Source organism: Lepisosteus oculatus, chromosome 22 (genome assembly GCF_040954835.1).
Source record: "Lepisosteus oculatus isolate fLepOcu1 chromosome 22, fLepOcu1.hap2, whole genome shotgun sequence".
Classification (NCBI taxonomy): domain Eukaryota; kingdom Metazoa; phylum Chordata; class Actinopteri; order Semionotiformes; family Lepisosteidae; genus Lepisosteus; species Lepisosteus oculatus.
The window spans coordinates 1,599,569-1,627,340 of NC_090717.1; the positions used below are offsets into that span (position 1 = coordinate 1,599,569).

Genomic DNA, 27,772 nt, shown 5'->3' on the forward strand with positions numbered 1-27,772 from the left:
TTGATTTCCCTTCAGTAGAAGATTCCCATGGCCTATAGGGAAGTGACTGTGAAAATGAGAAATGGGACTGTGTGTGGAAACAGAGAGAAACAGAAGTGAGACTAAATGCAGTCAGATTTCCACAGCTTTTATTTATTGAGCCCATCTGTGAAGCCTGAGTCTAACTGCTGTCGAAATGACTGAATGGGACTTGGGCAATGCTCAGATACTGGCGACAGAATGGGCAAGTTGGACCAAACAGCCTTGTTTCTTTTGAAAGCTTTTTTGAAAGCAATTTTCTTGAAAACACAGAACAATATGCAGGTGGAATTGTTGCGAAAACAGTTTCCCACAGAAGAAGGAAAGTGCAGCCATGAAAACTGATTTATTCGCGAACCGAAGATACCGTCTTTGGCGAAGGCTGGCGACTATGTGCCGTATTAAAAGCAAGTGAGTAAGAAATCCAAGAGGAGCAACGATATGGACGTAGAACAAGAAAGGAAACTCATTCTCCCCAGAGATGCACAGGGCTCTGTCTGAAAATATGTTTTGAGAACATCAGCACAAACCGTAAGGCAGATCATGCTGTGAGAGAATAATTCATTTCCTCCCCTCCCAACTGATTGACCAACCATGTGGGTAACACGAGCAATATATAATTTTCTTCTCAGTGATAACAGCCACTCTGTTAGTGTGCAATGATAGAAAAGAATAAGACAGTCAACTACATGGCACATGAGACTGCCATTGTGATGCCCAAGAGGAAGGAAACAGAATGTCTTCAAAATTGACTAGATAAGGAGAGTTTTTCAGCACTCTAGCAGCACAGTATCCATCCCTATGCACTGATAATATTTCACATAATTTCACTGTAAATCCAACTCATGAACTATATGGGATTCTAGCAGTACTTTCTTTAGAGTCTCGCATGACTCAGGGTTAGAATGGAGTTGCTCCAAAGCGAAGGAACTGAAGGGCGACACACACTCGGCTCTGAGGAGCGGAGGCAGGAACAGTGTCCAATGATACCCCACAAACCCAGCTTTTCGAGGTCACGCCTCTGGGCTGGGGTTTCAGCATGCAGAAAAGTGAAAGCCTTGCAAGAGAAAGCCTTGCATTGTCGGAGCTCAGGATCTCTTGTAAAGCACCTTTGGGAGCGTAAGAAAGAAAGCTCCTTCCGAGCTCCGGTTGTGTGATCTGGAGTTTCGTTCCCTCATGCACATCCACTGACAGAACCACGTCAGAAAAGATATGCGCAGTGACACAGCTGTATGTAAAGAATTCTTGACACACAGCGAGATGGAGAGACAACAGACAGGAGGATGGATTGACGGACTGAAACACTATAGATACAATCTAAATTATCCACGAACAGCAGATCCTTGGCACCCAGCTATTAAACAGCTATCACATCGGCACCCGAAAATCAGAACCCACACTTCCTACAGCGTTTAATGTAATGCCCCACAGCAGGACTGATACCACCCCCTTTATCTGAAAAGCACATGTCCCAGGTGGTCGTGGCAACCTTGGGTCTACTACTTAGCCAGCAGCCATATCACTCTGCAACTCACAACTGGCAACTGGCAACAACTGTCAGCCCACTGAAGCTCAGCAGGTGTGAGCCTGGTCAGTACCTGGAGGGGAGACCTCCTGGGAAAGCTAAGGTTGCTGCTGGAAGAGGTGTTAGTGGGGCCAGCAGGGGGCGCTCACCCTGCAGTCTGTGTGGGTCCTAATTCCCCAGTATAGTGACGGGGACACTATACTGTAAACAGGCGCCGTCCTTCGGATGAGACGTAAAACCGAGGTCCTGACTCTCTGTGGTCATTAAAAATCCCAGGGCGTTTCTCGAAAAGAGTAGGGGTGTAACCCCGGCGTCCTGGCCAAATTTCCCATTGGCCCTTACCAATCATGGCCTCCTAATAATCCCCATCTCTGAACTGGCTTCATCACTCTGCTCTCCTCCCCACTGAGAGCTGATGTCTATGGCGCACTATGGCTGCCGTCGCATCATCCAGGTGGGGCTGCACACTGGTGGCGGTGGAGGGGAGTCCCCATGACCCGTAAAGTGCTTTGAGTGGAGTGTCCAGAAAAGTGCTATATAAGTGTAAGCAATTATTATTATAAATTATTACTTAAGAATCATAAGGCTATAGGGTGGGATGGAGAGCATTCTTGAGACCCACTGACCCCTCTGCATTAATGGGGCATTAATTGGAAAAATAATAACGGACTCCTGTGGTCTAAAAGCATGAGCAGGTAGCCTTTGCTTCTCCTCTCCATCCGGCCAAAGGAATTTAGTTCTGCCAGGTCTTTAATTAATCTTAATAACATTCAATTAAGTCATTAAGGAACCAGATGTAACCAAATACTGTGCAGTGAAGCATGTAGGCCTTCCTTAAATATACTGTACAGTATCTGGCTTCACGGATTTATAGCTGTCCTTTAAAAATGAAGCTCTTATTGTTTCACAGTAGGGAGTGCCGATTTCCCAGTATTAAAAAGAAACTTAACAACATTAAACATGATTAGAAACAAACTCAGACCAAATACAGAAAAAGATGACTTCAAGTCAGTCTGTTTCCTTTCAGTACAATCTGTTACTATTGACTTTTGAAGCCAACACCTGGCCAGTCAGTCATTGTAAAGTTCAGCATTCCCTCAAGGATCTAAAAGAACAGCTCAGACATTTAGTGTTCATGCACCTTCAGATATTTGTCCGGCCTGCTAATTTACTTTGTTCTCACTCACTCTTTTCACCCGCTCCACAGCTTGTGCAGATCACTTCAATCCAATACAGGTTTTATTATGCCCTGGGGAAAATTCCTTTTACAGCCAAGTCCAATACAACAAAACAACAGGGAAGACAAACATTACCAGCAGAGAAGACAGTACAGCAGTGGTACAGGAGATAAAGAGAGTTACTTCACACTGTTTGAGAGCGAGATTGTAGTGGGGAAGAAAGTTTTCCTGAGGCTGTTACTTTTACACCTGGGGACACAAAGGCGTCTCCCAGATTGGAGAAGTATACATTCTCAATGGAGGGAGTGAGACACACTCTCCATAATGCTCTTGGCCATTACAAGCCCTAACCCTCCTCAGACCAGCTGAGTCTTTAACTGACTTTATCCCCCTATAGGGCGGAGCGGTGGCTCTGTGGCTCAGGATCTGTGCCTGTGACTAGGAGGTTGCCAGTTCAAATCCTGCGGCCGGCAGAGGAATCCTACTCCGTTGGGCCCCTGAGCAAGGCCCTTAACCCCAACTGCTCCAGGGGCGCCGTACAATGGCAGACCCTGTGCTCTGACCCCCAGCTTCTCTCCGTGTCTGTGTCTCCATGGAGAAAAGCTGGGGTATGCGAAAAGACGAATTCCTAATGCACAAAATTGTATTGGGCCAATAAAGAAACATTATTATAGATTTCAATTAGATTTCTCTCAAGCAACCGTCTGGTTTAAGCACATTCTCACCTTACTGCTCCGAGAGGCTCTGGGAATGTCGGTCATCCTGGACAGAGCCATTCATTTCCCAAGATTATTTTCTGCAAAATGCATCCCGTCGCTGTTTAACAAGCATTGTGGATGACTGTGAGATGAATAATGTTTTCCCACCACACTCGCTGCTAACAGTAAGCAGGCGTTCCTTTTGTTGTACTAAATATAGTATAGACCACAGTTCTTTACTGTATATAATATGTAAATGATATATGTATAAATATATTTCCCCGTCTCCAAAGTAAATATGCAAGAATATGAATGATTGAATAAATCTTAAGCCCAAGAACATACCCCGTACAAGGAAGATGGTATAATAATAATAATAATAATAATAATAATAATAATAATAATAATAATAATAATAACAACAATAATAAGAATAAGAATAATAACAACAATAATAAGAATAAGAATAATAACAACAATAATAATAACATGCATCTGGCCTGCATTTATCTCAGAAATACATCAGATCAGTGCAATTGTGGAGATATTACACACTTTCTAGTCCCTAAAGAAGGCATCAAACTGCACACCCACCTCTAATTAATTACTCTGGGGACGACTTTGTTCTTTCACTGTACAACTTGCCGAGGCCTGGGACAAGATGAAAGACCTTAAAAATAAATAAATCCTCTTTTCCCCTTCTTCTTCTTATTAAAGCTGTCATCAGCAACAACTGAATCCAACCCCCCAAAAAACGCGAAACCTCCAGAACCAATTTTCTTTCCCTTACAAACACCTTAAGTCTGAAGACCAAGCAATTACCAGCAATATGACAGATTTAGTGCCCTGTAAAGCCGTAAATTCACCCCGGCTGTTGGGATTCGGAGAGAAATGCCATGGAGAGATGGGTATAATCCAACACCCTGGCCCCACCCCATCAATTAGAATCCCACAGTGCATCTTGCCCTTTAAAGGGAGACGTTAGGAGGCAAATTGGCGAGAATATACCCCAAGACTGTATCGGCGGCTATCATGAGACAATAGGGTTAAGACAGTTTCACATGGCTTCTTTTCTCATAAACCCCACATCAGGTCTAAAAACTCCTCATTAAACTTGCTCCCTGCCAGGCTGCTCGGAGCTCAGTCAATCATTGCTCCAGGAACTGAGCGCGGATTGAAGACGACATGCTACTGCTCATTTGGCGGATCATTTCAGCGGCGGCCGACGGACTGAAACGTCCGTGTACAGTGATCAGAACGATGATGCCCAATGAAAATTTCATTGACAGAGGGAGGCAGATTCCACTTTGGTAACACAGCCTGAATATAAAACTCCTACAACCTTTTTTTTTTGTTTGCTTTCTTACAGACGGCCGTTTCCTGTCTCCGTTACACGGACTCCTTTTTGATCAATCCGCCTGTCTTTCGCTCCCTGCACAGTTTCCATCGGCAGCTTTTTCCTCGCATGCTTGGCATTCTTTAGAGCAGAAAAAAAACCAGAGTAAAAACCCTCCCGACGTTAAGAGACCCTCAGCTGGTCAGACTTTGCCATTTTCCTTCCCACAGAAAGACACCCTGACAGTGAAGAAGTGGAGATTTGAAAGCTGCCTTCAGCCCCTGTCCGCAAAGTGACGTAAATAATTCAGCAGGTTAAGAAAGTAACAATGCAGAATTAACTTTGGCTTCACACACTGCTTGCTGCAATTATTTGGAAATAGAACCCATTATCCATATCACCGAGGACCTCACATTGTCTCTCTACGCCACTTGTCTGATTAAGAAAGCGCGATGGTTGAAGATCCCCAGATCCTCACTAACTTTTACAGATGCACTACAGAAAGCACACTGACAGGTTGCATCACAGTGTGGTATGGCAACTGCAGTGCTGCTGACCGCAAAGCCCTACAGCGGGTGGTGAAAACTGCCCAGTCCATCACTGGGGTTGCTCTCCCATCCATCCAGAATATTTATGACAGACGGTTCTTGAGGAAAGCTCTGAGCATCATCAAAGACCCCACACACTCCAGCTACAGACTGTTTGACCCTCTACCATCTGGAAAACGGTACCGGAGCAACCGGGCCCAGACTACCAGACTCAGAGACAGTTTTGACCCCCGCACTATCAAACCATTAAACTCCCAGCCTCTCTCACCCTCGATCTGAACCCTAATAGTGCCATTTCTCTTTCTCAAATCTCAAACACACTCCCCATAATTTTGAATCCTTTATTTCATTCTGTTGATGTATGATTTTGCACTGTTGTTGTTTTGCACATTGCCTGTTGTCTCTGTCTTTCTTTTCTTACACAATTGTATTGTTGTTTGTTTTGTACAACTTACCATCTGAGAGCCAGCTCAATTGCCTTTCGTTATACCATATACCTGTGCATGAGTATAATGACAATAAACTTGAACTTAAACTTGTGGGTTTTCACCACATACCCCAGTTTCCATCCTCCTTATCAAGCCAGTGTTATTGTCTCCTATTTGTGTGTGTGTGTGTATTTGCCCTGCAATAACTGATGTTCCTTCCCAGGCCTAGTCTCTCGTTTCTAGAATAAGCTGAAAACCACCCTTACTGGGAAAAAGCAGCTTTATCTGATAACTGACACAGTGCTTAACCTTACTGAATCCCTTGCAGGTGTATTTTTTCCAATGAAGTGTTTAATTACACAAGATTTTCTGAAACAAACTTCAAATCTGCTTCACACCTCTATACTCAAGACCTACAAACCCCGGCAGCAGTTTCCTTTTAAAAAGAATTAAAAGTCCTTTAAGACGGATATGTTTAATTGAAGATTTAATTGACTTTCAGTTTCTAACATTGTTAAATGGTCATAGCAATTTAATTTGCATGTTCCTCGTAATCTGCGGTCTTTTCTGCTTTCTTGAAGCCTAACTGAGAAAAGTAATTTTACATTTACCCTTTGGAGTCAGAATTAAAGCATAGCTGGGGCTTGATCGTGCAGAGACAAGGAGAAGGCAATAAGCATTTATATGGTTCCTCCAATGCAAATCCTAATATGAAACCCAGAATTACACATTAACTGCCCAAATTGGAATGGAACTCCTTCATTAAGGGCAGTAATTGTTATTAACCTCTGTAGGGCCTATTAACTGGTCACTAAGGAGGAGCTCAGTAGCACACAGACAAGCAGGGAGAGAAATTCCTGGGCGAAGGGTAGGCACAAGACACTGAACACGGATGTCAGAATATAATCTGCCAACAAGTTTTTGTACAATGAGAATCAAGATCCAGTACAAGCCAGGAAAGTTACAAGAGGACAAATGGATCGAAGCCTGATAAGGAACACATAGCGAAAGAGTTTTGTCTTTGCATTATTTGTTTTAAACCAAGCCTCCAAAAGAGAAAAATCCTAGGGCCAGGTCAAATGTATTGTCACCTCAGGCAAAAGTGTATGATTTCCAAAAGTGATTCATATGAAGGGCTACACTATAAAAACAATTTTTGAATACATTACAGGAAACAATATTTTTTTTAAACTGTTGTGGTCTCTACACTATATAGAAGACTTTTCCCCTTTTCTTATAAAGTCAATTTAGCAGAAACAATCCCATTATACATATATACCATTATGGAACAGGGGCATGTTTTCAGACATGGTGTTATAATAATAAGTGAAATAAATATGAACGTTTCTTACCTGTTTCCTGCAGAAGTGGACTTCCTGTGACAGGAAGCTGTCACTGCTGAACTTCCAGGCCCTACTTCCTGTTTTATGTCCCACGCAGCTGGGTCACTGGGTTTGACGGCCAGAAAATTCACCCCTTCATTAAACAGAGCTCTGGAAAGCAAGAGCACAGCACAGAAGCAGAGATTAAAGCCTCAGGGGTATGAAAAACTCAGGTAGCGACATTTCATCTCCACTCCTCTGACGCTGGCTCTTTGACTTCCCATAGTAACTGAGCTCTTAATCGTCTTATTGAACCAATTATGCTTTTTAGTTGATCCAATTTAACACTCAGGATTTAAGCAAAGATGACTTAAAGAGGTCCTGCTTGACTGAGGTGCTCAAGGCGTGGAGCTGGCTGCCTCAGTGTTCAATTAAAAGACAGAACTGAAATGAAAAACACTTTTATAGAGTTCACACATTCAGGTTTGCCCCAGTTTCAGAAGGGCAGTCTAATAGAGCTCATGTAAGGGCTACTGGACACTATTGTAAGACAATGGGCAGCGGTCCTGTTAGGTTCTAAAATGTTATTACTTTAGTGTGGTGGAAAAATCATCAGAACTTGATTTGCTCCAGTTTCCCCCTCGCTGGCTGTTGACCAAGTCATTCCTTTTTCACACAGGGGCAACTCTGCCAGTCCAGACTCTGAACCAGGCAGGTGTGCCAGTGGTGCCTTCTTCCTACATGCTGCTCCCATTCCAATGTGTTGTGCAGCCGAGGGCTGAACACCGAAGGATTCGATCTGATGAACCTGTCCAGAGCCAGACTGTCCTGCCGAGACAGGTGTCCTGCCCGCCGCAGGCTACCTGGCATCATCAGGGAGCAGCTCAGCGAGGGCAGAGTGGGCATGACGCGACCCATCTGTCTTAACAGATTTCCGGGTCCAGTTGAGACGGCCAGACCTGTGCTTAGCTGCTAATAAGCTCCGGGGCAAGACAAGTTGCTCCGTGTGGCCTCAGAATTATATCCCAGTTGTCCAAGACAGATGTCTCATCTGGACACACTGGACACAAAGTGCCACCCTGAGGAGCTCTGTACACTGTAGAGCTTGATAGGAGCTTGATAGGAGTGTCTGCGCTGTGCAGGGTTTGTGCTGACCTTAATTAACTCTGGTAAAGGCAGAGGACAGACGCCTGTAGTGTGAACTCTTTTCAGAAAGTGTGTGTGTACTTTCCTGAGCAACTGGACACTGGAATCCATGTTAGGGCTAAAAAATGTTCTTATACCATTCCTGCATTTACATTTACAGTCCTGCATTTAAATATACAGCAGCTACACACCCTTCTCAAAGAAACAGATTTAGGTGCCTAACAGCCCCCAAATCAAGACGCATTAAATCTGAAGTGGTTGCCCTTTATTTAGGCAAATCTTTCACACAACCTCCAAGTGAAAAACAAGAATGCTCCAACATCCTGAAAAGCCACTGCAAACGAAAAGCTCGAAAAAAAAGGTTGGTTGTGTGTGCATCCTGCATGTATGTGTGCCTCTCCTACACGTGACATTTATGGGAACACAAAAGCGTGTTCGGGCGTATAAATCAGCAGGGCTTGTTTCAGAACAAGAGTAGGAAAAAAGACCCATTTGCATTTCTGCTTGGCTCTCCAGGGGGACTTCCATAATGCACTCATTTCAAAACTTGACTAAACTGTGCTGTGACTTTCTGCAGCCCTACAGTACTTTTTTCCCACATTTACTAGCTCATACCAGTTTCCGCTAATACAGCTGTGGCGGACTGCACTATTCTTCACCTTGACGAGACACTTGGGAAGTTTATTAAATGCACAAGTTATTACAAGGTGGCAGCGACCTTGGCAGCAGAGCCAACAACAAGTCCCTCTTCAGACCCATTCAGCTTGTTTATTCTCTTGTAAAAGGACAGGCAGCTGCTCTTCAGCTTTCTCGGTGTGCCCTTCCCGACAGAGAGCACTGCGCTTTTGATTAACGGAGAAAAAGGTAAATTCCTCAAGGCTGCAAGCAGAGGTGTAATTATCCCACATTTCGGTGGATCTCCTGGGTTATGTTAGAGTATTGCAAACCTGTATCGCAGAGCAGGTCTGAACTGTTGGTAATTAGTGTCATGTTATAGCATGTCCTGCAGATTTCAGGAGCTACACTCACAGCTGCTCACAAGCAGGGGAAGAAAGAGCTCCCCAATCAAACCTCTTCTCCATACTTTCAGACAACTGTTACATCTGATCCATTCTCTGTGCTTCCAGTTTTCTCCACTATTTTATATGTTCTTAAACAATCCGCTTTGGGAGAAAATAGCCAAAAGGGCAGTGAAGCGAAAAATCAGAATCAATGAAAGCAGGATTGACTGCACAAAGAATTCTAATAGAAGTATTTTACTTAATAAGAGGCGATTTGTGAGTGCACGCAGTGGGTAACATTAGTTTTCCTTTGGAACAGGCTGCTGCAGGACTGGGGAAATGTGCAAACCATCAGAGGCTCATCTTCCTGACAAGACAAGTCTCCCGGAAAGAAATTATTCCAATGACATTACAGGCTACAATCTATTGCTAAAGACATTTTACTCTCTTAAACCATCAAGACTCATGCTATTTTTTTGTTGACAAAATGTGATGCACCTCTAACTTTCTTAGAGCAGCAAGGAGGATAACACCAGACTGGAAGCTGAAGAGGGCGAAGAGATTATCCCCAGTAGCTAAAAGCATGCCCGTCCGCCACAGTCCTTGTTTTGGCGGGAATGCACAGGCAACGCGAAGGGTTAACTCCGAGCCGTCAATATCTGGAAGCAGGCGGGAGGGATCCACAGTGGAACAATAAGTCGTGCGCAGTAATATTGAACTGTCCAGAGCCTGCCTGCTAGCCTGCAGGACACCATTGTTCATAATGATATTATTGCATTCGCCTCCGTCACTGGAGAGGAAAGTCATTTCAGAAGTTGTAGTACAGTCAATTACACATTCTCCTGAAATCTGCACTCTGTAGAAAACACAATAACGGCTGATATTAATAAAAAGGTTGATGTAAATAGGCTATAGAATATAAAGTGGGCAGCCGTTGGGATGGAGTGTCTGTGTATGTAGGCCATCTGCTTAGCATTACCATCTCCTCTTATGAAAACGCATGGCTCCCCAGCGAGGTGGTGCAGCTGTGCCTCAGGACAGAGCTCCCTTTATAAGTTTGGGCCGTGGAGAAGAGCTTTCAGGAAACACACAGCCAGAGGAGCCCACAAGGCAGAAAGGGCCATCACTCAGGGATCACGAGTCCAATCCAGACGGGCTGCCCACGCAAGGCCAGAAAGCAGTGATTGTTTGTTTATTATTATTATTATTATTATTATTATTATTATTATTATTATTATTATTATTATTATTATTATTAAACAGGTTTGAGGAATCCTGAGGCAGTGGTGACCCTGTGCAATAACGCAGTGCGTCTTCGGAAGGCAGGGACGGATCTCGGGAAGGGGTAGGAATAATAAGTGCTGCGTCCTGCGCTGCTCAGAAAGGGAGTCACAGAGGCAGGCGAGCGTCAGGGGATGGTGACATTCTGACAGGCAGGAGGAGAGGTTCAGCTGGAGGCTGGCGGTAAATCTCCCAGAGGACAAGAGCGACGACTGCCCAGGCAACGTGTCTGAGGAACGTGGTTTACCTTGAGGCTTTCCGCAACTGTGGAGTAATAGAAGTTTCCAGATTTATTTGGCTCTTAAGCTGTGACAACCCCCCCCAGCACCCCACAGTACAGCTCCCCACTCCTTCGACCTGTCACCCCACACTAGTCTCACTGCTGTGTCCTTGGTAAAACACCTCAAAAGTGATGTCTGGGAGCTCAGCCCCAGATACGAGGGGCTTAGAGGTCGCAGGCAGTCAAGTGAGATGCAGAGGATATTCACCTCCAGGCCTGCGACGTTCCTTCTTATTGTCTCCTTTTGTTGTTTTTTTGTTCCAGGCTGATCTTTGTATTTTCGGCCAGTCTTTGGGATTTCAGGCTTTTTTTGCATTTGCAGGCGCAGACTAGGCTTGCACTGTGGCATGAGGGAAAGGGCACGAAAAGCAACCGAAACCCCGCGTTTGAATTCATCTTCGAGGGTCAGGAGAGAGTGAGGCGGCAGGCAGTGTTGCCCAGTTATTCAGGTGGATCTAGAGGTTGCGTCACAACATCGTCAGGTCTCAGGAGGCGGGCAAGGAAGGGCCAGGCCAGTACTGGGGAGGGAGAAACCCCAGCTGCATGGGGCACTGGTGGACCAGTAGGGGGCACTCTTGTCTCTGGACCACACTGAGCAACTCAACGCACTGGAACGGTGACTGGGGACCCTGGGCTGCATTCATTTAAGTCCTGACTACTCGGTCATTCATGATCCCATGGAGTAAAGGCGGTTAACCCCAGTGTTCTGGCTCAGTTCCCTGCTTGGCTTGCACAGTCCGGCCTCCTTAATCCAGTCTCACTTCTCCACCTGACCTGCTGTTCAGTGGGGCTGCTGGCGCAAGATACATGCTGCACATCACCCAGATGGGGCTGCACTTCAGTGTTGGTTCCCTTCATAGAGGACAATTTGGAATGTAAAAGGGCCACAGAAATGAAGGGACTTATTTTAATTGCCTATCTAGGTTTTCCACCTTGGCACTGAAACCATCCCCATCAGCGTAATTAGATAAGATACGATCACTTTACAATTTCTTGCATTAGGAATGTGTCTTTTCACAGACCCCAGCTTGCTCTCCATAAGACACACAGACAGGGAGAGAAGCTTGGGGTCAGAGCGCAGGGTCAGCCATTGCACAGTGCTCCTGGAGCAGTTGAGGTTAAGGGCCCAACGGAGCAGGATTCCTTTGCCGGCTGCAGGATACGAACCAGCAACCTCCCAGCCACAGGCACAGATCCTGAGCCACAGAGCCACCGCTCCGCCCCAATTTTAATTTGTCATCTTTGCATGCAATTAAACCATGCAGGCACATGCTGAACATTACTTTGGAGACACATCAAGTGAGCCTGGATGTGTATCCACTAGAGGAAAGGAGCAAAAACTGCTTTCCGTCACAGGAAAAAAAAAACAGATGTAATTATCGCCTGCTGCTGTCAAGAGCCTGCATCCTTCTCGAAACGTTACCAACTCGTCCGCATTTACAGACGTTCTGACAGAGCGAAAGGAAGAGAAGCACTAAAGTCTCAGTCCCGCGGTGTAAGAGAGACAGGACAATGGCTGAGGGGACCGTTTTATACGTTTCAGCTGCGAATAATCTTGCAGAAACCGCTGACTTTCGATTTCCTTTCAGAGCCTTCTTCCCTAATTTAACTACCCGAGATGTGGATCTACAAAGCTCAGGGCTGCTGAGGAGAGTTTTGGGAACTTTCCAGCCTTCATTTTCTCATGTCTTTCCTTCAGCGCTAAGGCTGCCTGTGTTGGCTGTAGCGTCCTACAAAGTGCAAGGCCCTAGTCTCTGGGAACGGGACCAGACAGTCCAAGAAATATTAAGGGTGACTTAACCCAGCTGTCCTGATGGATGTCCATGGTTGCCACTCTTACTGCCTGCCACCAGGTTTTTGTCCAGGTTTTGGACAGCCACAGTTCTGTCACTAATAAAATCAACTAATTAAATCATTCAGAGCTCACCCAGAACGAAAATCAGACAATTACATCTACTGTTTCATTTCTTTAAAAGGCAAATTGAAGCTCTATTTCTCTTTGTCGAGTGGCTGAGAAAAGAGCAATAGATACTTTATTGATCCCGTGAGGGAAATTGCAGTGCAACAGCAGCTTAACACAGCAGTCAACAACAGCAAAGGCAGTTTGCTCGTCCGATGTCAGCCTGGGTTTAGCGCACTGGCCCCCCTGTCCATCAGATTCATTCAGATACTGCGTGCAATTCTGGTCATGCTATCGGGTTTTACAGAAGCCCTTGAACGGCGATCTTTTAAGATTCCGCTGATCTGCCAATACCTCTCCGGATCTCGATCGAGCCCCTCTGAATGTGGAACAGCTATCACATTGAGAATCTGCTTGTGCTTTCGGTGGCCTAAACATCTGCTTGCACTTCATATAATATAATCCGACGCCAAACTTTACTGCGCAATTCAATTCACAGTAAAACTGCAGCGCTCCCTTTAGAGTTTAACAAGCACAAAGGAGATGGATTCTCGCTGTCAGGGGAAATGCATTTAAATGTACAGTATATGCCTGTTTGTTACATGTATTATCTTCTCACGTTGCCAGGGGATTTATTTGGGGTTTTTTTCGCAATCCCTCCCTTTAATTTCTTTAAATCAAAGCCCCGCTTTGGAAAAAACTAAAAATCTTTTTTTCATTTTGTATCGCCTCTGGTTCTGTCCGTCCTTTGGCCCCCAACAAAGTCATCGACGCAGAGACCAGGCCTCCGCCGTCACGCCTCGGCGAGCTGACATCGGCGCCGCAGAAATCCGAAAGCGAGGGGCGCATCTGCGCTGCTCGGCGCTGGTTTCCGATCAGCTAACATCAGGGCCTCGCAAGGCTGGCAGTGCCCTTAAACGTTTCCCTTTTAATTATTTGCAAAGCACATCTGTTCCAGCTTCAGACTGCCATCGCTGTGCTCGTAAGAGCTGTTCCCCCTCACATTCGGCCTGGCAGCTTGCCCGCGCGTTTTGTTTCCGCCCGTCGACTCTCTGCTTACTCTTTCAGAGACGAAATTGCCTCTCTGAGCGCCCGAGTGCGGAGTTAGAGGAAGGTACAGACTCAATGCCCTCTCCTGTCACCCCCCTGCTCTCCCGCTGCCTGGAAGAGCAGGCTGACGGGACAGGGGAGAAGCAGGGATTTCAGCAGTGAGCAGTGCCACTTCAGCTCCGTAAAAACAATACCGCGAACAAGGGCATTACTTAAAAACTTCCTGTCCAGAAACCCTGCCTCTCTCCAGTCTGACTCTCAATCTTTTTAGACAGCGAGACACCCAGGGCTCTGCCCTTCCAGCACCGAAAGTTTTTTGTCTAGATACTTTGTGAGCAGGACGAATACAATTGGTCCACCTTTCATGAAGTCACTTCCTTGAACAGTCTGCTGCAGTCAGCTCTATAGCACCTTCTTCAGGGGTCACAGACTTCACTACAGTGGCCAAACCACCTGCTCTAAGCAAGGCGGGGCAGCGGGGAGAGTCCAGGGGTTTTCTGAAACACACACTATTTTCCTGCCCCCTTGCCACAGAAAGTCTTGGCATAATAAAAACCCACCTTTCTCATGTGTCTATTAGAATTGTGTACTGGAGTGTGGATTTTTATGCAAATGACTTAATCTCCTCTAACAGACAGATGGCGGTGATAGAAATCCCTGATTACAAAAAGAAGGGCACCAGACAGTAAGTCAATTTACAGGTCTGTTTAATTTAACAGAATTTACTTTCATCTGCAGAACAGGAGACCTTAACGTTGCTAATTATTAGTTTGCACAGAACATACAGATATAAAGAAGACCTGGACGTCTCAACAAGAAAAATCCTGATTTCAGATACCTCCTTTCATCGTCCAGTTTCGATTTGATTTAAAATCAGTGGTCAACAAGTTCACGCTGAGCCGGGAAGAGAGCTTGGAAATCAGCTTCTTACGTACCGCCGCCCCCGCTCTGAAATCCGGGAGAGGCACTAAAACCCTGAAACAAATCAAAGGGGCATTTAATCACCCAGGGGTCCAAGATACATTTGTAACGAGAGCCGGTCCAGGCTCCCGTGAAGCCTAGTTCTGGACCCTATGCAGACGGTATTATCCGGAAGTAAGTGGAAAAGGACGACGAGGATCAGGAGGGGTTGACAGACAGGGGGGACGTGACGACAGTGAACTGGTGCTCCGGGGGGCGTAGCCAGGGCGAACAAGTCCAAAGAGTCCAGGAGGGGAAAGTCCTTGGGCGAAGTCCAAGGTCCAAAACTGGGTGATCCATCCAAGACAAGAATAAACAATATTAAGACATTAAAACCCGGAGCGGGATCCGGGACAGGGACGGGGAATAAAAACAGGATAACGAGGCCAGGCGCTCCGAGCCCTGGACTCAGATGGTCAGGACGCCGTGGTGAAGCCGATGCTGTCGGGTCTCTCCTGGACCCGCTGGTAGGTGGGCTTCTGGGCGTCCATCTCCTAATGCTGAATAGCGAGAGTGTCTGGCGTCAATAAGGAGGGGCAGGACTGGGGACCGGTGCAAATAATTGGGTAAAATACGAAAGAGCCAGAGGAGGGATTAGGATCGTGACAAGATTCCGATTCATTCTGCGCCGAATCAAGGATAAAATGGATAGATGATGCACAACACAAGAACACAAAGAAGAAGTTTTTTGAGTGAAATTTTCATGATCAAAATCATGTCCTGAAGGACTGACAGAAAGCAAAGCTGTCAGGATCGGCTATACACTGCACACAGGTGTGTCTTCATTCCCCAGCCTGTACAGCGATTTCATTTTTTTTTCTCATTTAAATTCTATTTTTCCAGGAGCTTTTATTACCATAAATTCTGAAAGATATTCAGGATAAAGAGTGTAGTAATGTAATTAGTCAATACACCACAGACTAAAACCTGTACTGTAGAATATGTAGCTTTAATTCTCTTCCAGAACCAATAATAGGAAGTTAAAGTTGTTCTCCTGGTACAAGGTTGTTGCTGTTGTTGTCTTTGGGTCTCCTGATTCTTGCTTATTTTCAGCATTCACAAGTGACAGCGCAAGGGACAGCTAGGGACAGCCTCCCAGTGCTTCCTTGATAACCTTTCAGCGTGTCCGTCCGCTGGCATTTCTTTAATAAAACAGCCTTGAGAGCCCCGGATGGTGCTTTTCACGCCAACATCCATCCAAGGAGCCTCAGGAGACATCAGGCTGAAATTTAAAATCACTTTTCCTTGGATGAGGACTCTTAAGTACAGACTTTAGCAAAGGTGATAATTGGATTGGAAGTCTTAAGAGTGATGCAAAATAAAAACTCCGGGGTGTATGCAGACAGAGCGACATGTGCTACTTCCAGGCCTGCACTTCAGAGACTGGGAATTCTCTGTGGTATTTAGAGTGTCCTTCACAGGTACACAAAGTACCCGGTCAACGTGGCCAACAGCGGACCGTGCCAGAATGATATCCAAAGTAAGGAAAGTGGAAGCCAATGTTCACTTTGGTTTACAAAAAAACCGCTCTCCCCTGTGATTCAATCCTGTGCCCACAAGTCAAGGCATTTTTTCAAAACGTCTCTAAAGCACAAAAACATTCAAACTGTAAACTACACACATAAAGGAGGCAAGCAATGCTGAAATGGCCAGGGATCAGGAAAATCCATCATTTTGGCAGATTCGAGCGCCTGATCGCAACCACGCAAACAGACATTCAGCACAAACTCCACAGGCAAAACAGTTATGTCGCGGTGGCAGCGTGCGCGGTTTTCAAAGGGCGGTGGAGAGGCCGAGCCACGCGGGGGAATCGCCGGCGAACGGCAGGCGAGCCGCGGAGAGAGACAGCCCTGACACCGCGGCCCGGCGCTGCCTCCCTGCCGCTCCATCACTTCTGCTCACTTAAGATTTTGACATCTGCCCTCCCGGGGAAGAAGAGAGCCGAAGGAGCTCACTGCACACTGCTGCGTGTTGAATTATACATTCGGTCCTTGAGAGGCTGCCTCGACGGAACCAAAGAGTCACGGTTTTCTCCACTTGAACGAAACAATCGTGGGATGTGCCTCCGGTTTCAAAACATAAGAGAACCGAAAAAAAAATATATATGAGAACTTCTAAAAATAAAGATGGGTTTCCAGCCTAAAAATAGCTAGGCTGTGATAGATGTAACATGCAAGGTTTGATGACTTGCAATCAGACAAAAAGGAAAGAAGCTATTGTGGAAAATTATATAAGAGGTTGCAAACCATTCCAGAGCCTAGTGTTCTGCGGTGACATGTCTGCTGCACAATCTGTACTTATTCACTCGTATTATTACGTTAGTCATTACAGTGACTAGTGAGCAGGAAGGGCCAGTTCATGTCACAAGTGGTGGGAACTCAAATGCGCGTTTTTGACAACATGGCGACTTACAGTACTTTCACAAAGTTCACGATTTTATGCTGAATTCATTTTCTTATGATGTCAATGCATCTATTTTGCGACTGAGATTTAATAAACGGTCCAGTATAACATTACATTCACAACAATATGTACACGTCCAGCACAGAAACAGGACCAGAATCCACATGTACTAGTACATTTGTCACGGCTGGTACTGTAAGTCGCCACCACTTTGCATGGGGTCAACACACTTCATGACAGTCCTGGCTAGCTGCTTGTGGAGTATCCTCTCTACATCAGCTTGACAGGCTGGCGATTGCAATGTGGCTACGATTTTAGACAGAATCCCCCCAGTCAAACTAGGCCTACTGGCTTTGTTCTTGTAATCGGAACAGGCAGATGTGTTAGTGTTACCGCCCTGCAACCTGATCTTGTCAGATCTCAGAAGCTGAGCAATCATAGTCCTGGTCAGCACTGCAATGATAGAAGACCTTCTTTCTTAAAGGGAAACTGCAAAACTATTTTTTTTTTATTTTGGATTAGAAAGAATCAGCATTGATGAGCGCGTTTCATTTACAATGCAAGTAAAATGTACCTAGGAACTTGAAAAACGTCCAATTTACATCACAAAATGGACACAATTTCCAGGTCTGCCCAGCTCCATATTCAGCAATTCAGAACAAGACAACAAAACATCTGGTGACAGCCCTATTACACTGTAAAGAAGCAGGCTTGTGAATACATCTCTTTTAATGCAATAGAAATATTGTTCTCAACGTTCAGACAGTTTTCCGGACAAATACTACTAACCTGTTAACTGTGTGCAGATCACGCTGGAACATTTCTGCAGTAAATGTCTGCTGCACAACCTGTACTTATTCGCTTGTACATCACAGTACATCAGTCATTACAGGGACTAGTGAGCAGGAAGGGCTGCATCACATCACAATTCTCGAGAACTCTTACTCTGACCCATGGCGAGACTAGGGGTTTATGAGAACATGGCAACTGACTGTACCTTCACAAAGTTGAGGATATTGTGCTTAATTCGAAATTTGTCATTTTTTTGTATAATGTCAATGAATTTATTTTGTCACCGAGATCTAATAACCTGTCTAAGAAATTTGGACTGCGCTGGTGGCACTCTTCGCTTTTGGACCATAAATGGACAAATAAGCATTTAAGTATAAAAAAGTATAAAATCTGCTTTGGAAGCACAGATGCAGCATGGTATAAATCTTATGTGAATCAGGTAAGCAGCGATCACGCTGGTCTGTGTTATGTTTCCACAGCTGTGGAGTGTGTTCTGAGAAATGCAAATGTACAAAAAGCCACTGATTAGGTTTTTTAAATGTAACAGTTCTCAGGTGTTATCAGCCATCACTAAGGAGTAAATAGCGGTGCAGACTAGACTCACACAACAGTGGCTTGAGGTAATTTTATCCCTGTTCACGTAGGCAAGAGTAACAGAAATATTAGGAGGAAAAAATGTTCATTTTGTGACTGGCGCGGCCCTGAAATTAACTCAGTGGGGAATTGCATTAGCAAAGGTTTACACTTCTTGGGGTCTGGTTTCGGGTGGATAACATTTTAATTTTTCTGGCTGCAAATGATGTCTAGCAGGGAGGTCGGAGGTCAGCATATAACTCAACCTGTGTCACTTGCTCCAGACTGAGCAAGAACATATTCATTGTTCCTGTGTTGTTTATTGTGAAAATCATGGGGTGCCAGGCAATCAAACCGTAACTAGAAGCCATTTCTTTCATTCATCAACCTGTCCAGCTTGTGCATTAATTGACTAAATTTATAGGCAGAAGTATTTTTGAAATATCCTCCTAACACATTTAATTAATTGTGAAAGAAAAGCTTTTCCTGGTTGTCCCTCACAAAAGTGCAGGAGCACATGGACAGCACTGGAGAACAGGATGCAAGCACACAGTTTCTATTTAACTCCTGGGTGCCATCTTCCATAATGTATTTCCAACACACAGCATCTGCTGATCTTAAGGGTTTACAAGCACATTATCGAGCCATCAGATGAGGAGCAGTTCTGTATTCTGACTGCTCCAACAGAACACTTCATGCATTTTAGATGTCTAACAATGCATCAACTTATTTATGTTCCTAATTGCACAAAGAACCTTTTAAAATGCCATAGCTGGTTCCTAGCACCATAGGATGGAAACAGTTCTTTACTGTGTGCAATAACGAAATTAAAATGTTGCAATCCACATTAATTAGTGAAATTGACATCATTTGCATGAATAAATATACACAAGGAATATATATATTTGATAGGGGACAGGAGGCCACATTCAGGAAAAAAAATGAAAACGAAATTTCACCATTATCAGATAATATAATGAGTGAATCCTTGCTTCTCAAACCATCCCCAAAGGTCTCATCAGAAAGTGAATCCAGAGAGAAAAGCTCAGATCTAACAAGGATGAGGAACACATTTCAGAAAGGTCACCCCTGGAACGTCACTTTTTAAACAGCCAAAGAGAAGAAACTGACAGAATAGAGAGAGCAAAGAATATAGGAGGCCTGCAGTACAGACACCACTTTATCCCTGGCAGAAACAACAAAAGTGAAAATCTCTCGACTTGCTCACTGTCCAAAACGTGAACCAATATTTCACAAAGATGCAGAATAGTCCTACAAGAATATTTCTCCCCTTTTGCTAAAAGACCATATTAACATAAAGTAATATTAAAGCCCTGCTCCATCAAAACGGGGAAAGAAAAGAATTCTATAAAATTTTTAGCAGACTGTCGTATTTTATTTTATCATTTTTCAAATGCAATTTTGCCGTCTGGTGACATTTATTGGTTGATATCTCTAAAGGCCTTTCGTGCTATTAGTGCATTTCAGAGTAACGGCTGAAAAATATTTCTGGTTTAAATCAAAGCCCTATCCACGAGCATCTCACCTAGATTAGAAAGAAAAGAAATACATTTCCCTCACAGCCAACGTGTTTCTGTAATTCCCCACACAGTACTGAGCATTATAGAAATCACACTATTTTATACCTGGATAACATATCTTTGTTGGCATGCAAAAAACCAGACGCATACAGGAGGATTTTATCTCAGCGTATCAGTCAGCTGCAGCCAGTTGTTTTAACGATACACTATCGTTGATGTGTGAAGTCGTTTCTCGTTTCCTGTGGGTGATTAATGGTGCCTGTAGGACCAGTGAGGGAAAATCTCTTAAGATACAACTTTCTTATTGGATGAAACTTTTACGTCTGCATGCTGCGATTCTCCTTTTTATTGCTAAAACACATGATTACCTTCCCCGTCTTCTGTTCCAGTTCAGGTATTCACTATGTGACTAAGGCTCCCTATTGACCCATCTGCTTCTCACACAAAACAAATGCCGTAGCCTTAATCACTACCACAAAATACTAAAGAATCAGAAGGATTGTATGATAATATATACCTCCATAGAAAAAGAAAGCATCAAACTGCCACTGTAGACCAAGTAAAGAGCACAATGAAGTACAGTCTGTTTAGCAATTCCTGCTTCATACAGGCTCGTCCAAGAGAAACCTCCAGTTGAGCAGTAATTAATGCTTTGTGCCGGCCTCATGTTTGATCTTAAGGAATAGCCTTACAGATCTGATGGTCTGGGTGAAGCACCACATCTTCAAAACAGCTCACCAGCCCAAAGCCCAACTTAATTCCATCAGGCTTTATTACAGCCTTTTCTTCTTTTCCAAGGTGACCAGAAGAACTCTCCTGTTTAACAATGGTAGGTGGAGGGGAGGGAGGGGGGTGAGTGCATGTGTAAGGCAAGGTCTTGTTTTATCTCTAATTGTATTCTATTGTTGAGAAGTAAAAGTGGTCTCAGGGGAGGCCAGGCTGCATTAGAAATGAATCACAGAGCCCCCTCACTGTGATTAAAAGAGGTGACATTGACAGAGAGTCACCAAAAAGGAGCAAGAATAAAAACACAATGCTACACTACAAAGGAAGAGCATGAGCACTGCGAATGTCTTTACATCTCACTGCCACCTAAACGTTTCCCATGACACACAGGGGTGTGGGCGTACGGAGAAGAAGCGTTTGAATGAATGTGGCAGAAATACAAGCGCAAGAGGGTTTTTTTTTGCTAAAGACCATTCAGAAGGGATATGTGGGTCGTGTCATCTCACTTCCACACCAAAATTGAATGTAGGAACTGTTGCAAGTGAGAAGAAGCCATTTGGTCCACCTAACCCATCAGTAGTCAGTAGCTAACTGATCCCAGGACCTCATCCAGCTGTATCTTTAAAGAAACCAGGGTATCGGCTTCAACAACATGGCTGGGCAGCTTGTCGCACACTCCCACCACCCTTTGCATAAACTCTATTTCTCAGGTTTAAATGCTCTTCCAGGTAGTTGCCACTTGTGTCCTCTAGTTCGTGACTCGCTGCTCATTCCAAAGTCCTCTGGGTTAATTTGGTCCATTTGAAAATCCAGACACTTGAATGAGTGAGGGTGGGGACAGTATTCCACACATAACACCTCTTGCAGTGTTGAGCAGTGTAACTTCACTGTGCTCAGAAAAGAGGACAAAACCCCTAACTATAGTGTCGTTTAGTAGCGTGTTTAAAATAGACTGTCAATGGGTGAGTGAACACCAGTTCTAGTTCCATTATCATCATTGTTTGGGCGATCTTAGTGTTAAAATACGTGTTTAACTATTTACGGTTTAAAGATAACCTAGCATTGTGCGGGTAATAACCAGTTAATGCATTCAAGCTTGTTATTAGCAGCTATTACCACTCTACCACTGTCAGCAATGTTTATAACAGGAAACCTCAACCTTCTGTACTAAACATCCACATAAAACGGGGGGCTTGTTTGCGTATGAAATAAACACAAACGAACCCCCAGCAGGTCAATGACGGTAATGAAGGTGGCAATTTCATTTCAACGTCTAGCTGGAGCTGTTAAAATGGAAAAAGCCCTCCTCTCCTAAAATGACATGCCTTCTCAGAGCAACGCTGTGTCTGCAACAGCAGCACAGGCTGCCTTGTCAGGTCCAGAGCCACACACGAGCCGGGCTCCGGTCGGCCCACACGCAGCGACGACGTCACGCGGCTGGAGATGGGAAATAAAACTGGAGCCAATCCAGCACAGTGACCTTTCCTCTAGATAAATAATAATAAAAAGTTTGCATTAAACTGGGCTGAGATCAATGTCAATAGACACGGAGCAGCGGTGATGAACAGCTCCATTTCTCCATGACTTCCCAAGGTGCAGTGGACAGATAAGAGTGCCCAGCGCCATTTGTTAAGGGGGCCAGTCTTTTATTTTGGAACCCATATCGCCGCTGTCTTCTCTTCTCTCACTCGCTCTGTCACGCTCTCTCAATCTCGTTCTCTTTCCCGCCGCTGGGCTCCCTTCTTCGTCTGATGGAAGAACATTTCCTCCCCGGGGAACAATAATACCCCTCCTCCGAAACCCAAAGGGGGTTTTAAGGCGGAAAGGGCACGCGGAGACTCTTGCTAAAAGATGTTTCCACTGCCCTGGAAGCATTATAAGGTTCTCTTTGAAACCCGGTATCCTTTCCGAACTCCCGCCGGCATGCAATACATTAATAAAATGGCCCTCTTTTGCATGACACCACGACTTACTCAATACAATACAAAGCAGGGAAGAGCTAGGTAGCTAAGCAACGGGCTGCGCAACTGCTAACCTTTTCAATCACCGAGACGACCCTTTCAGTTCAGTCAGGGCCCTGTCATTAATGGGCAATCAAGTTTTGTCTTCCTCGAGTTTTAATGTTGCGCCTCTACAATAGCAAAGCCGTCATTTAAAGTTCAGCTCTGAAAGGTGCGAGAGGGCTCTTTGTCTTTTCCCACTGGCCGGCCCCAACCGCCTCCGAAAGCGGTCTCCCCTCTCCTGACATCCCGACAGCCGGGAGACAAGGCTGCCATCCAGTCCTCAGGATCTGCACTGGAAGACGGGAATCATGAAGGTTACAGGTCCAGGAGAAAAACTGAGCTTTCCCCACAGTGAAAAGGACAGACTTCATAATTCCTTACACTTATATAGCGCTTTTCTGGACACTCCACTCAAAGCGCTTTACAGGTAATGGGGATCCCCTCCACCAGCACCAATGTGCAGCCCCACCTGGATGATGCGACGGCAGCCATCGTGCACCAGAAGTAGACACACAGAGACAAAGAATTAGCAGGGCTCTTCGACACAGGGAAGACAAAATCACAGGTTTGGAACAAGTCCTTCACATACAAGGTATAACAGATGGCTCTAGGGAGATGCTTGCAGACGTCTCTTGCTAAATTAAAGTGTAGTGCAGCAGAGTAAAAGCTTACACAGTGGAAATGGACCACTCAAATTCATAACACAGACACGACATACTGCAAAATGTCTGTGCAGGGTTGTCATGGACAAACTTCTATTAGATAGACTTTGAAGAATAGATGACTGGAAACCTGTGTTCAAAATCTAAAAATTAAATGCCTACTGTGTCTTTTCCAGGATGCCAGCAATGTCCTGAACCAGCAGTTTGTGAAGAGATCCTGAAAGAATGTCATTATGATTTCACAAACTTGGTACCAAGTGTGTGTGTGTGGAGGGGGTTCTGTCAATCCATATTCTTGCAGTTTTCCCAAAGAAGACACAGCAGACACATCTGCCAGTGGAGCTCATAACTGGGCACTTTTGTCGGCTTTGTCTGTGCACCCATGCCTGAAAACCCTCAATCATCACATCTGCTGCAAACTGAAAGAAATATCACCTTGTCTGTTCTTTTTACACTTACATAACATACCCTATTTAACAAAAATCATCTCACTAAAAGACTTATATAACACATACATAAAAATAAAGGAAAGAAAACAGCCTACCACAGGAACTTTGTTTGTTTTGTTAAAGGGAACTTCCAAGAACTATATCAGACTGTAAATTTCGAAATCTTGCAGGAGCCAAGTCGCTACTGTATGTTTAAAAAAAAATGAAAAGGCTGGTGTTCCACTCCATCTCGAGCCACACAGCACCCTCCTCTGTGACAGAAACAGCCCAGCATCAGCAACGAGAGGAAGATGACAGCTCAGGACTTGCCGTTACCTTACGATAAGAATACCTTACACAGTGTAACTTATCAGTAACTGAGCTGCAGCTGTCCAGAACGCTGACAGAGCACACTCTTCTGTTGTCACTCCTCGGTGTTCTACTGAAGTGCAGCACCTGGAGATCAGAACTCCTGTGGTGACTCCTATGGCACTCAGCTCACTGCTTCAGATACAGTATTGTAACACATACGGCCGACATTACAGGTTGTGCGAGCCGGTTGCCAGTGCAGTGATGTCACCGCCCTTCCCTATGAAGAGCAGAGACCTCAGCCGGCAGGCTGGGGGGGAGATTTCCCTTTAGCTCAGCTGGCTGGATCCCTGTTGAGTGACGCCGGAGGCCTTGGTTTGAGCACCCAGCGATGGGGGGTGCCAAGGAAGGAATTGTTCCAGGGGACCCTGAACGTCACTGGTGTGCTTGGCAGTTGTCCTGGTGGAAAAAAGTTAAAACCACCGGTCTAAGAATGCAAAGATCTTGCATCAGATGAGAAGTGTGAAAGAGCATGTCTCTGCTCTGTTCCAGTGGGCCTGTGGTTTGTGTGTGTGTGTGGATTCTGCTCAGCTGTCACATCTGTTGAACACACTCACACGCGGTTTTGTTATTGAGGTTTTGTATTTCGCAGCTGGAGAGGAGCAGCACTCAGTAGCAAAGCTGGAAAATGTGGTCCTATCAGGCCCAGAGTCAGGACACAGTGAAGATCCAGGCAGAAACATGCAAAAGAAAACCAGATCCATTCTCTCACAGAAATCAGCAGGAGGTTTGATGAGGTGAACCTGGCTGTCTGATGATCATTCTTCCCATTCCTTCACAGAGTAAATTAGGCTCTGCCTGATAGGAAGGAAATTAGAACTTGCTAATTATTGCAGTGACAGAGGGATTGATTATTGGAGACCCACCCCACCAGGCCCCCAGAAGAGCTACCCATCACCACTCTGAAAACACAGATAAGCCCCATTCTGATACAGAAGCAGAGCGACAACCAGCTGCAATTCCAATTCAATGCTCGGTTAATGAGAGATGCATCACGAGAATGATAGAGCAGAATAGTTGGGTTCTTTGAAAAATTCCAAGAAGGATAGCAAAAGGTAGCACCTACGGTGGCTCTGTGGCTAAGGATCTGTGCCTGTGGCTGGGAGGTTGCCAGTTTGAATCCCGCAGCCGGCAGAGGAATCCAACTCCGTTGGACCCCTGAGCAAGGCCCTTAACCCCAACTGCTCCAGGGGCGCTGTACAATGGCTGACCGTATGCTCTGACCCAAGCTTCTCTCTGTCTGTGTGTCTCATGGAGAGTAAGTTTGGGTATGTGAAAAAAGACAAATTCCTAATACAAGAAATTGTATATGGCCATTATCTTATCTTAAACATTGAGTATATGCAAGTTTATACAGTAATTGCAACCTTCACCCACGCTTAGAGCACAATGAATAGGAATTTCTCTAAATTAAGATTAATATGCAACAGCAATGCAGGATATCAAAATGCACCGTGTTACTTTCATGCCTACTGGGTCATGCCTGTCCTTGTGGAGTTCTACTGCTGTTGCCGGCCACACCTCTCCCACCTGTCAGTCAGGCTGGTTGCTACGGAAATGCAAGCAGACCGAAAGCTTGGTTCACCTGTGGGTAATCACCTCTGGCCCCGTCTCCTGGTGAAGCAAGCTACTGTTTCAGGCCTGACCGAGCAGTGCTCTGCGCTCTGCTACAAAAGTAACTCCTCTGTACTCCTGGTTCCCCGTCTTGCTCTCTGTTGGGATTCTCGAACCTGCTGTGTCTTTGACCTCGTCTCTCAGACTCTCCCTTTGTGCCTTGAACTGGGATTTATTGTACCTTCCTGCCTCGTCCCGATCTCAGCTCAGCTGAGCTTGACTGCCCCGTTTCTCGCACACCTCGCTGGTTTCCTGTTTCTCCCCTCTGACCCCGTGCCTGGGTTCGTTTACGACCCTCGGACTGCAGTTCTAATCCCCCTCAAACAGCAGCACCTGACACATTGCTTCCCCATCGCCCAAAACAGTTACTCCCTCTGAACGGCACCAGCAGAGAAGACCTCTGGGCTTCCCCAAATGAGTAACTCTGGGACTATCAACAGCCACAGCTAAAGGCTGCTTTCTGCACATGTAATGCACTATCGCTGCCACAGGATGAATACAAGACTACAGAGGAACAGTTATATACAACAGGAGACCATTTGGGCCCACCTAGACTGCTCGTTGATGGCAGCTAATTTCTCCCATGATCTAATCCAGTCGTTTCTTGAAAGATGTCAAGAGTTCTACCTTCAGTAATGGCTGGGTCGCTTCTTACACACTCCCACAGCTCAAGTACTACAACTCCTAACAATTAGGACTGAAGTTCTCAGTACCTTTTCATTATCATTTCATTTCACTCCTGTATTTAACCAGACGGGCTAATGGGAAAAAAAGGTCTCAGTGACAATGATAGCCTGCAGCCTCCGTTTATGCAGCAGGGTATTTTAATGGGTCAGGTATCTCATTCAAGGGTACAACAATACAACAGCAGTGTTGACTTGAGATTCGAACCCACGACCCTGTAGGTGTGAACTTCAGGACCCTAATCGCTGCTGGCTTACGTACACAGCACAGTGCCGAGGAGCTCACTTGTAAGAGCCAGCACAACACCTGCTACTTTGCGCAGTATAAACTTCAAACACAAATTGAGAAGTGTGTCAATTAATCACTCCACCAGTTTAGCTGCTACCCACTTACTGAATTTGATTGCAACATCTCTGAGAATATTCAGTGTGCCTCGCTCCAAGGCAATGTTAATTATGTGTAATTAAACCCTGTCTTACTTAATTAGCTGATCAGCATGGTGGAGTATGTAAATGTTAATTACTGTGAGCAGGTAACAGGGAATCTAAGATGCATTTTCTAAGCTGTAAACTAAAAGGACAACATATGCATATACAACAAACAGAAAAGACATCTTCTGTGATTTTTATTAAGAGGACTGCCCTATATTCAAAATGAGGTTACAGGATTTTAGAAGATGTCATAAATACATATGTAGCAGAAATAATTAGATAAGAAACATTAGCCAGCAGGGTAATGGAGCATAGTTAACTTTATAAGGTACTAATCTGATGATGTCACTATGCCTAACCTAGCAGAACACACTTTTGTAGCTGCACAATTCCTGTAGATCTCATCCGTATCATTAAACATTCCTGAGGCAGAAGTGGTATAAGGATTAGCCACAAAGCCACGTGCACACAAAGTCATACAGCAATTTTCATTTTCTTTCTTCAATGCCAGTGAAAGGGGTACCTGTGGTTACGATTCTGTGGTAAAAGCTGACTCTGTTCCTGTCTGTGCCACTGCATGACTGCAACACTCCCACCACCTATTCTCTATTATCAAAAAAACAGAAAGGAGTAAACAAAATAAAATACAGACTTTCAGCCGGACTTAAAACAACACAGAAAAAGAGCAGGTGTGTGACGTCAGCGAATCGGGAACCAGGTGTGTGACATCAGAGAATCAGGAACCGGGTGTGTGATGCCAGCGAATCAGGGCCCGGGTGTGTGACGCCAGCGAATCAGGAACCAGGTGTGTGACGCCAGCGAATCAGGAACCAGGTGTGTGACGCCAGCGAATCAGGAACCGGGTGTCTGATGCA

At 45.1% G+C, this 27,772-nt stretch overlaps 1 protein-coding gene across 1 annotated transcript in view; it reads right to left on the reverse strand.

The window, feature by feature from the left end:
- The window catches only part of LOC102691165 (transmembrane protein 132C), a 193,101-nt gene that overhangs the window by 93,935 nt on the left and 71,394 nt on the right, over nt 1–27,772 (reverse strand). Inside the window, exon 3 of the mRNA XM_069182131.1 lies at nt 7,084–7,224. Within this exon, the coding sequence (XP_069038232.1) occupies nt 7,084–7,224 (141 nt within the window). The remainder of the gene's footprint in view (nt 1–7,083; nt 7,225–27,772) is intronic.